The sequence below is a fragment of the Triticum urartu genome, chromosome 4A (genome assembly GCF_056163025.1).
Source record: "Triticum urartu cultivar PI428250 chromosome 4A, HENAU_Tu73, whole genome shotgun sequence".
In the NCBI taxonomy this organism is placed as follows: domain Eukaryota; kingdom Viridiplantae; phylum Streptophyta; class Magnoliopsida; order Poales; family Poaceae; genus Triticum; species Triticum urartu.
Window position 1 is genome coordinate 114618187 of NC_141876.1, and position 11689 is coordinate 114629875.

The window sequence follows — 11689 nt, forward strand, 5'->3', positions numbered from 1 at the left end:
TCTTTCAGTGTCCGAATAGTATCGTGCTATATATCAATCTTTACCTCCGGACCATTCCAGAGATCCTCATCATGTGTGTGATCTCATCCGAGACTCCGAACAACATTCGGTCACCAAATCATATAACTCATATAACATTATATCATCAACGAACACTAAGCGTGCGGACTCTACGGGTTCGAGAACTATGTAGACATGACCGAGACACCCCTCCGGTCAATAAACAACAGCGGAACCTGGATGCCCATATTGGCTCCTACATATTCTACGAAGATCTTTATCTGTCAAACCTTATGACAACATACGTAATTCCCTTTGTCCATCGGCATGTTACTTGTCCGAAATTCGATCATCGGTATCTTCATACCTAGTTCAATCTTGTTACCGGCAAGTCTCTTTACTCGTTCCGTAATACATTATCTTACAACTAACTCCTTAGTCACTTTGCTTGCAAGGCTTCTTATGATGTTTATTACCAAGAGGGCCCAGAGATACCTCTCCGATACTCGGAGTGACAAATCCTAATCTCGATCTATGCCAACTCAACAAACACCTTCAGATATACCTATAGAGTATCTTTATGATCACCCAGTTACGTTGTGACGTTTGATAGAACACAAGGTATTCCTTCGATACCCGGGAGTTGCATAATCTCATAGTCGAAGGAATATGTATTTGTCATCAAGAAAGCAATAGCAATAAACCGAACGATCATATGCTAAGCTAATAGATAGGTCTTGTCCACCACATCATTCTACTAATGATGTAATCCTGTTATCAAATGACAACACATGTCTATGGTTAGGAAATCTTAACCATCTTTGATCAATGAGCTAGTCTAGTAGAGGCTTACTAGGGACATGATATTTGTTTATGTACTCAAACATGTATTTAAGTTTCCGATTAATACAATTCTAGCATGAATAATAAACCTTTATCATGAATAAGGAAATATAAAATAACAACTTTATTATTGCCTCTAGCGCATATTTCCTTCAGTTTGTGGATGACAGTCTACTCTTTTTCAAGGGGACCATTGATCAAGCCTTAGTCATTAAAATTATCCTGTCAGCTTATGAGGAGGGTACTGGTCAGCTTCTGAACCCTGATAAATGCTCGATTAAGTTCGGCAAAAAGTGTAGTATGGAAAATCAGGTGGCCACGATGGTTATTTTAAAAAAATTCTGCATAACGTTTCGAGGATAAGCACATTAGGTTACCTGTGCCGAAGGGTAGAATGAAGGTGGGTAAATTCCAGTCTACCAAAGATAAGGCTTTAAAAAGATCATCGGACTGGATTGAAAAGTATGCCTCTAGCGGTATAAAGGAAAATCAAATTAATGCAGTGTTGCAAGCGCTCCCAGTGTATGCCATGGGAATCTTTAAATTTCCAGCATCACTATGTGATGAGCTTACTCAGATTATTAGGATTTTTTGGTGGGGAGATGAAGAAGACAGAAGGAAAACCCTTTGGTTAGCTTGGGATATGCTAACTAAACCAAAAAGGGAGGGAGGCATGGGTTTCTGAGATCTCAGGTTATTTAATAAAGCACTCTTGGCTAAGCAGGCGTGGCGATTATTGGTGTACCCGGACTCTCTTTGTGCTATGGTTTTGAAGGCAAAGTATTATCCCAACGGTCACATCTTGGATACGGTATTCTCGCAGTCCACGTCGGTGAATTAGCAAGGTATTATGCATGGCCCGGACTTGCTAAAAGAAGGGGTCATCTAGAGAGTGTTCGATGATAAAAATGTTAATATCTGAAGAGATAACTGGCTTCCTAGGAATTTGGGCCTAAAAGTTATTGGGAAAAAACCAAACTAGACTGAAATGGGTTTCAGAATTATTTTTCAGCGGAACAAGATGTTGGGATGAAAATTTGATTAGGCACTTGTTCTATCACCATGATGCCGAGGAGATCCTAAGCTTACATATTCAGTCTATTGAAGAGGGTGATCTAATTGCTTGGCACTTTGAGAAAGATGGCATGTTTTCCATTAAAAGTGCATACAAACTGGCCTTAAGTCTAAAAGATGGCAAGGGCGAGAATGGAATGTCTAGCCGTGCCATTAATGAGGAAAGGAGGTTGTGGGATATTATTTAGAAGGCCAAAGTTCCGCAATAAATAAGAATTTTTTGCATGGTGTGTTGCGTTAAACAATTTGGCGGTACAGATAAATAGAGTATGTCATCATCAAAGGATGTCAGGGATGTGTTCTATCTATGGTGTTGAGGATGAAAGTATTTTTCATGCCCTTGTGACGTGCCTGAAAGCGTGCGCTTTCCGTTTCGCCATGAGGGAAGTGTGGAATATTTCAGGTGAGGAGTTTTATGGATTTATGGGGCCTGACTGGTTCCTCATTCTGCTGGACCAACTGGGGTCACCGGTACGTGAGCAAGTGTTATTCATATTCTGAAGAGCCTGACATCTAAGGAACGATTTGATTTTTGGAGAGGGGAAAGAATCTTTGTCTGCATCTGCTATTTATGTGGAAAATTATTGGAAAACCTTATCGGTGGCTAACACTTGTGTACAGTTGGATTTCAATAAGGGCAAAAGGGGTGGTGGATAATTGGATATGCGTTGCCCCGCCTTCGAATAGTCGTGCTCTTTGAAAGCCAAAATAAATGTAGATGCTAGCTTTGTGGAGAGCATGAGATCTGTCAATATTGGGGTTGTCGCCAAGAATCATCTAGGGGAGTCTTATTTTCTTCGTGGGATTTCATCCGTTTGTGTAATTGTGCGGATGAAGCGGAACTTCGGACGTGTCTCGCCGGATTATACATTGGTATTACACTTCGCAATTCAATTATTTTGAAAACCGACTGTTCTTTTGTTGCTTTTTTTCTGGCAAAGAAATCCATTAATAGGTCTCCTCTGATGGATCTGAAAAAGGAGACGCAGAGTGTCTTTAAGTTCATCAAGGATATCAAAATCATGAAAATTGATAGACAGGCCAATAAGATGGCGCATGAGATTGCGAAATTTAGTTTTGATAGCAAATTCAATGGTGCTTACTGTAATAGTGTTTCGTCCTGCGTGGCAAACCTTGTAATACTCGATTGTAAGAATTGCTAGTTAATTAATATATGGGTGGTTTTTTTTTAAAAGAATTCAGAAACCTTTGCTCCAAATGATGCGAATCTAACATCGCAATCTAGCTGTCTCTGTTCGTGGTGATGGCAAGTACGTTGGCCCCAAAGGGACCCAGCATGTCAGTGACACCAACCGCCACAATTATATCGTTATACAAGTTATCAACCATTAAGCCAACCTGTCCAGGCATCAGACCGGATGACACGCGGGTCCCTCAACTAAAACCGTCACACTCCCCGCTCCCACTGACATACTAGGTCCACATGCCAGCCACGCGCGCGCCGCAGACAAGCTCCGTCCGGGCCGCACGCAGCGACGCGGGTTCAACTCGGGCACGCCTCCAAAACAGGAAGGAGACAAAAATAAAAAATAAAACGCCGCCGAGTTCTTCTCCGGCGACGGCGGCGGCGGCGGGAAAACCCTAGGGTTGGGAGCCCCTGCGTGATCCCATCGTACGCCGATCCCCCGCCATCGCCCCCCCCCCCCCCCCCCCCCCCGCGCGCCCCGCGGCGGGCAGAGATGCGGAAGGCGATGGGGAGCGTGGACGATCTGATCGAGGAGGCCAAGGTGCGCACCGTGGCCTGGGCTCTCGGCATCTTCGCCATCTCCTACTTCCTCACACGTAAGCTACGCTCCGCCCGCCTTCCCCATATGCTACCCTCGATTTTCGCAAAGTACGCGGCAATTGACGAGCGCCACCTCGATGCGGGATTGGATTGCTCTGGCTGGAATTGGATCGTCATGTCGTTTCATGCTTTTCCGAGCTACGCACCGGAGATTATTGCTACACGAGGATGTATTCGGGAGAGAATTTGGGTGGCTGCTGCTGTTGGATGCATGTGTCGGAATTGTGAGGGAATTCGGCGAATAATGCGTCTGAAATCTAGACAATTTTGCTACCCTGATAACTAGAGCTCGTGTGTAGATTTGCTACGCGATGCATCTGACAGCTAGGAGTTTTGACCGCTATTACGTGGGGGCTTTTAAGCTGCTAGTTTCTGCTTGCCCTTGATTTGGTTACTGCTTTTAGCGGTAGAGTTGAGATCATTAGCAAGGAAATTTGCCCGGATATATCAAAACTCTTAAAAATAATCTTAAATTTGTGCGATACTGTATTTTCACAAGTCGTTTGATGAATCTCTAAATGCACTAGAATGGAAGTAGCGGTTGGTGTACGAATGATGCCTTCTTTGCTGATCTTCTAATTTTACAGTGTTTGTTTTGGATCAGTAGATGAGGCCAATCAAACCTACATACAACAATCTGTTCATGATGAATGAGGCAAGATAGGCTTCTAGCATTTCCTATGAGTAGACTATGTGTGAATTATGTGCAACATATTTTCCCAGTCTATTTTATGACAAGCAAGAGATCTCTAGCATAAATTGTTTATGGTTTGTTCTCGCATTTTCATGCAACTATTGATTTCTACATCGTTTGTAGCTCCCATCTTGCGCATATACGGGCTTGCTAACATTTATCATCTTCTTTCTTTGAAATAGATACAAGTAAATCAATGTGGACAAATGTCCCCATGTCGATTCTTATACTTGCATTTCTCCGTTACGTCTCCTTCAAAGTGGAGTTCCGTTGGAGAAGTCAGCCTGTATCTAAGCAGACATATTTGTCTCAAGCGTCAAAACGACAGTTGTCTGCTAACGATCATCGGATTTCAACTGTGCCACCAGTTTCAAGATGGAGAAGGAAAGTTGATTCGCCTGCTGTTGAGGCTGCTTTTGAAAGTTTCATTGATAATGTTCTCCGGGACTTTGTCATGGACTTGTGGTATTCTGATATTACTCCTGATAGAGAGGCCCCAGAACTGATACGTGGCTTAATACTCCATGCCCTTGGTGAAGTATCAGGCAGGGCAAAGGAGATGAACCTAGTTGACTTGCTAACAAGGTGAGTGAATAATGGATCTACTATCTGGGGTGTACTCATTTAGTAATAATTATCTCCATTGAGAATGAAAGTGTTCTCATTTTTCTCTATTGCAGGGATATGTCTGATTTGATTGGAAAACATGTGGATATGTTCCGAAAAAACCAGTCTGAAATTGGTGTTGATGTCATGGGAACGTTGTCTTCCGAGGAAAGAGATGAGCGACTGAAACAACACCTAATAGTTTCACAGGAACTTCACCCTGCATTGTTATCTTCGGAGCACGAATACAAGGTGAGTGCTAATACTTTTAGCTTCATTGTAGTCCATTTATCCAACAAATAATATTTAAAGTGGGTTATAGGTTCTTCAAGAACTAGTTGGGGGCATTATGGCCCTAGTGTTGAGACCACAAGATGCACAGAGTCCATTGGTTCGCTGCTTCTCCAGGGAACTTCTGACTTGCTTAGTCTTGCAGCCAGTGATGAACTTCGCAAGTCCTATGTAAGCTCTTAATTCTTCACTCTGTTTTCGTTTTTTTATTGAGCTCTACTACATGCTTCTGTTCATGAGGTCATGACATGTTCAGAAGAAAATCAATGCATTTTGTTTCTCAAGTTCTTCCTGGTTATTTTCACCACCGTCTTAATATTCAGTTATTCACAAAGTGCCGCATGCAATCAGTACTTCAGTACGTCTAATAAGCTGTTGTTTCAAATTGTTAGGATTGATTGGTTAACTAGATGTAACTTTGTTTTTTTCTCTAACCTGCACTAAACCAATTCCTAATTTATCTTCTTTCTTTTCCTAGTTATGTGAACGAGCTAATTATCTACTTTCTAAACAACAAAGACACAAACATTGGAGGCAGCGTAAACAAGACTAGTACTGTAGTCACAGTAACAAATGATCATTCATCTTATAAAGGAGGTTCGCAGGGTCATCAAATGGAATCACAAAAGTTGTCTGCAGAATCAAGTGGCTCAGTACTAGCAAGTAGCTCCGGGCTGACTTCCCTTGAGGGCGATAAGTCAAAAGTGTTAGTGGATGACCATGGGAAGACCGTCCAGCCTCGTCAGGCAGATTGGGCACTGGTATTAGATGCAGCTACTAAAAGGCGGTCTCAGGTTCTTGCTCCGGAGAATCTTGAGAACATGTGGGCTATTGGGAGAAACTACCAAAAGAATATGGTGAAAGTGGAACGTCCATCAAAAAAAGGAAAAGGTGCAGGAGGGATAGATAGCGTTCGAAATGCAGTAGTGGCCGGAAAAGAGTTATCCCCTAACTTCAACGAGAGAGTTACATCGGTTGATGACAAATACATGGTTAATTTGATGCAAGGTTCAAATAGGAATGCTCAGTCCACTTTTGTCACAGGCAGTCACCCACTTGTTTCGCAAAATACAGATGAAGTAAAGTCAGAGCACCCTGAAGCTGTCAAGAACACAAAAGCTCAGCTAAAGCGGTCTAATAGTAGTCCTGATATGGAGAAAAGACATTTGGCCAAAAGTAATCAAACCGCGCTATCCAGTGAAAGCTTAAATTCAAGGACCATTCAAGAGGACAAAGGTTCTGTTCCTTCCTCACATGGTGAGGTACTAATGTATGCTCCAAAGATAAGGTGTCGGGTAAGTTTTGCTGATCCCATCACAGCCACTCTTTTCAATATCCTTTTTTCTTCAGAAATTGAGAATTATATGATTGGTTGGTACTACTGAATAAATGAATTTAAACCATATAATACTATTGTGTAATTAGCACTCACCAATGACTAAACTATTTCTGTATTGAAGGCTGCTATAATAGTTATAATAGTAAGCACAATCTGTTTTGAGATAGTTTCAGACATTGATAACAATCACATGCTAATCGCTGTTTTTTGTTTTGAAAGCCCCTGGTAATTTTCTACTCCCTCTGTCTCACATTTTGAGACAGAGGGAGTAGCTATTACTAATAGAATAGTTATGGGTGTGAGGTTGGTGTTTTACTTCATATGTGTTGTATTTTGCATCATTACCTAAGTAACCATTGTTATGTCAGTTGCTTTCTTTTTCTATTTAACATTTATAAAGAATAGCATGTGGTTTTGTGTGGTTCTGTTACTTCTTAGCATTAGCTGTCCAATGAGAATTGGCTACAGGATTTAAAATTTTAAATCGGGTGGGGGGTGTTTACTTGAAATACCACCAACTGACGGAATTTCTGAACAAAAATTGGATCTGAACAAAAATTGGATCTAATTTTTGTGAGATAAAAAGTTAACGAACCTAGGTGATGACACATAAACAACCGTAACCCGATGGTCGGCGTGCTTCAGCCCATTCCATGAGGTCAGGGGTTTGATACCCCACCTCCCGCTTACAGTTTTTTGCTGATGTAGTGAAAAAGTAAGGAAAGAAAAAACAAATGGCAATGTGAGGACTTGAACACATGACCAGAAGAAAAGTGCAGCTCTCCCACACCATTATACCGTGCCTTGGTTTGTGAACTGAGTTGAAGACAGTAGCAACTTGAATTCAAATTAATCCGGAATTTTCAATCTGGTAAGAGTGATTGCAGGGAGGGGTGGGTAAATATGGATCATCCGGTCACCAGAACCTTGGAATGAACACATATACAGCTCACTGTTTGGTCTGGTAGTTTTGTACGATAACTACTTTGCATGTTGCTTTAAATAGTATGTTGTGTTTTTACATGATTACGACATGCCTAGCTGTTGTATCCTACCTTTCTGTTATTGTCTAGCTATTTATGTGAAGTCATATTCTTTTGATAGCCGTATTTTACTCAAGTTGTGGTTTTTTATTTTTCTTTGCAGGTAGTGGGTGCATATTTTGAGAAACTTGGTTCAAAATCTTTTGCAGTTTATTCTATTGCTGTGACTGGTGCAGATAACAAGGCCTGGTTTGTGAAAAGAAGGCATGCGTTTCTGAACAGCTTTGAAATAGCTCAGTATCACTACTTATAATATATGCTGCTGACTTTCAACTTCTGTTTGTAGATACCGGAATTTTGAGCGTCTTCATAGACAACTAAAGGAAATACCAAATTACTCACTGCACTTGCCTCCAAAGAGTTTCCTTTCGTCTAGTATTGATGATTACCTTGTGCACCAACGATGCATTCTACTGGACAGATATCTTCAAGTATGCTTTTGTCCTCTAGCATTCATCCAACTTTTTACTTCAAATTTGGTTACAATAATCTGTTCTGTCCAATAGGATCTCTTGTCGATCGCTAATATTGCAGAGCAGCATGAAGTTTGGGATTTTCTTAGTGAGTCCTCAAAGGTGTGTATGAAGCCAACAAAAATTCTTTGTGCCTTCTCCTTAGCAGGAGAAAGATGAACACATATTGTGTTACTTTCCTGTGATTCTATATGCTTCATTTCTTGTTTCCATTTTGTAGAATTACTCAGCTGGAAAGTCCACCTCTGTTATCAAAACCTTGGCTGGTATGTACCTCTTCTCATTCTATATTTTTTTTCACAATTATGAACTCGTGTATTTAATATTTTCTCACTCAAGATATTTATCTATTTATTTTGCATCACTAGTTAACGTTGATGATGCCATGGATGACATCGTTCGACATGTTAAAGGAGTTTCAGATGGTCTAAAACGCGCAGTCGGCACATCGTCCCCTAGCGCGCCGTATTCACACTTGACAGATAATAGGATGTCTCTATCTTGGAACCAGGAAGAGACAGATAATCAGAATCTGCAGAATAGAAATTTGGGAAGTTCACATAGTCTCTCTGATGGTGATAGTAACTGTGGAGACCGCCCCTCATCTGTAAATAGTGCATGCCACTCGGACAATGAATTGAGCAATGGAGGGTACATTTCAAGTGATATTAAGCACAATGAAGCAACTGGTTGTGATGCACAAGTAAACCAACAAATAGAAAAACCTGCAAGGGCAATTTCGGATTCTACAAACATGTCATCTGTAAAACCATTTGAGGATCCATCAGGAATTCCTCCCGAGGTATGTATTTCCACTATGTAGCTATATTTAAGTCAAATTGCAGGGAATTTCTGTTCTAAAAGCTTTTCCATTTTGCCCTAAAACTTCTCTTTTCATTTGGCAGTGGGTGCCAACAAATGTCAGTGTGCCTCTATTGAATCTTGTAGACAAAGTGTTCCAACTAAAGCGACGGGGTTGGATAAGGTTTGCTATTTCTTTTTCATAAACTTTTTCTAGTGCCTCTATATAATTTGCCTGCTAGTTTTCTACTGTTGTTATGTAGCCATGAGTGAAGTAAATGTAGTACTGTAGACACCATGAGGATCGCGATAGGAGCTGCTTGGGCCGATTGCTAGATATCATTGATACTTGTCACTTGGCAGTATAATTGGAATCTGAGAGGGAAGTTTGTGCAGATATGCCATTGTTTATTCAGGGATTGTTTGATATTTCTGTGCAAGTCAGATATATTTTCACCATCCATGATTGGGTTCACAATACTTCTACAATCCAATTGTTTCTAGCTTTCAATTGCAGAACATTATGTTTGACTTGTTACTTATGTTATCTGCAGAAAACAAGTTTTCTGGATATCAAAACAAATCTTGCAGTTAGTCATGGAAGATGCGATTGATGATTGGATTTTAAGACAGATCAATTGGCTCCGACGAGATGAGGTCATTATACAAGGAATCCGTTGGATTCAAGATGTAAGGAGGCACTGTATATTTTTGTCTGAACTGAAGTGTTCTAATACCCTTTCCGCTGCCAGACTAAAATTTGCTGTATTATCTGCATGAAACCATGTTAAAAAGTTGTTCCAACTAGAAAAAAAGTTCCATACGATCCAAATTGTTACTTGGTACTCCCTCCTTTCCATAATTTTAGGCGTATTAGTTTCAGCACGAAAATTACCGCAGGTTTACTTGAGCGATCCAATCTCATACTAAGAAGGCGCTGTGAGCTGACCTCACGAGAGACCCAGCCAGCGATATGTTTTCCTTTCCAGAAAAATAGCGATAGTTAGTTATGGCTGTAAGTGAATGGGAGAAGAAGGCACGTGCACCTTAGATTATGGGATTGCATGCAAAACTAATATGCCCAAGATTTTGGGTAGGGAGTACTTGGTACCAAATCACTTTGTTGCTAAACGATGGCATAACATAAATACCAAGGTAATTAGCAAATTATTCTTATATGCTAGGGTCCAATATAAAATGTTACTACTGTCATATGGACCATATTGTGTCCCAATGTAGGTGCATGCCAGAACTAAGAGCGCTTTAGATAGTTGTACCTAATGGACAACTACTCTGGTCTTCCATTTGTGTAATTAACAAATTTACCATCCTACAGACCCTCTGGCCTAATGGTGTATTCTTCACCAAGTTGGATGGATATCAAGGAAATGCAGGTAGCAGTCAATTTGACAAGCACCCATCGGGGAGTGCCGATGAGACTATTGGCAACAGAAAGAGCAACACGAGCTCTTTTGAGCTTCAACTGGAGGCATCTAGAAATGCCAGTGAAGTTAAGAAACTTCTTTTAGGTGAGTCTATTGACATATTTTATCTCATTGCTTTTGTAATTTTTCTATTTCTGAATCTACGCTGCAAACATTGGGCGGTGTTTGCGTGCAAATTCAGATATGTGATAGAAGCAACAAATACGCAAAATTCTGGTCAGTACATGTGGTCCAACTAACCTAATTCTCGATGTCCTGTCCAGGTGGGACTCCATCTACATTAGTCAGCATAATTGGGTACAAGCAGTACCAGCGCAGTGCAAGGGACATCTACTACTTCTTGCAGGTAAGTAAAAAACAAAACCTAGCATCAAAACAGCGATATGGTGCGATGTCATTCTGATTTCCATGATTCTCATGCTGTGCTGCAGTCCACCGTGTGCGTGAAGCAGCTCACTTACGCGATGATAGAACAGGTGCTCGTGACACTTTTCCCAGAGCTTCATAAGCTCATAGAAGGCATCCATGAGAAAGGTCGCAAGGAACAAGCCTCGTTCATTTACCAACTTTGACTGAAATGGTGAGAGGCCATCTTGATACACCTTTTAAATTCTAAGCCCGCGTCGGTGACGACGTAGCATGAGGCTCCCTGGGCCGCAGTTTTGCCCGAATGGATTTTGACAGCAGAGCTGGATCCAGGGATTGGTTGGTGTCCCCCCCCCCCTCCCCCCCGCCCCCCCTCCCCCCCCCCCCCCCCCCACTTAAATATGTACAGCTGTATATCAGGAGGTATGTAAATTAGGCACCCTGATGCAATCTAGAGCGAGGAGTTTGAGTTCAGAGTTGTACTACTAGGAATAGTATTGTACCACACATCATTCATTGATTTTTTTTTTCCATTTTGCCTAGGCCGAAATTATTCGCTTAGACCGAGGCTTGTAAGTTGTGCAGAGATTCAATTGTATAGCTGTACCATTTTGCCGCATGTTGTGTTCTTCTGAGGAAATCAGATCATTCTCTGGAGATGAGCATCCAGATCCAATGGAGCATCGTGAGCTTTGCCTTGGGTGTATCTCTGTGACTGAAAATGTTCGGCCAGTTTGGAACGCATGAGTTTTACTGGTGTGTAGCTCTTTGGCTGCCCCAGGAAATGGAGATCTGTTGCCGTGTTCCGGACGTGTCTGGTATGTATGTGCAGTTGAGTGATGACTTGGGTTGGAAAATTGACGTGAAAACTGTACTACTAGTACCTATCGTCACTGATAGAAGCCTT

At 41.4% G+C, this 11689-nt stretch overlaps 1 protein-coding gene across 1 annotated transcript; it reads left to right on the plus strand.

The window, feature by feature from the left end:
- Positions 1-3411: 3411 nt before the first annotated feature.
- On the plus strand, positions 3412-11158 carry LOC125550891 (phox domain-containing protein). Its single transcript, XM_048714004.2, has 15 exons — positions 3412-3720; positions 4601-5003; positions 5099-5276; positions 5347-5486; positions 5794-6610; positions 7801-7901; positions 7984-8128; positions 8204-8272; positions 8391-8436; positions 8539-8972; positions 9076-9155; positions 9526-9661; positions 10308-10500; positions 10680-10762; positions 10848-11158. The coding sequence occupies exons 1-15, from the start codon at positions 3618-3620 to the stop codon at positions 10986-10988; spliced, it is 3069 nt and encodes a 1022-aa protein (XP_048569961.2). The 5' UTR covers positions 3412-3617; the 3' UTR covers positions 10989-11158.
- The last annotated feature ends 531 nt before the right edge of the window (positions 11159-11689 follow it).

Excerpts from the sequence above, each read along its gene's own strand:
- LOC125550891 (XM_048714004.2), top strand. The coding sequence starts at position 3,618 with ATGCGGAAGGCGATGGGGAGCGTGGACGATCTGATCGAGGAGGCCAAG. Across the intron at positions 8,129-8,203 it reads TACTGGACAGATATCTTCAA|GATCTCTTGTCGATCGCTAA; the intron begins GTATGCTTTTGT and ends TCTGTCCAATAG. Across the intron at positions 8,273-8,390 it reads TTCTTAGTGAGTCCTCAAAG|AATTACTCAGCTGGAAAGTC; the intron begins GTGTGTATGAAG and ends TCCATTTTGTAG.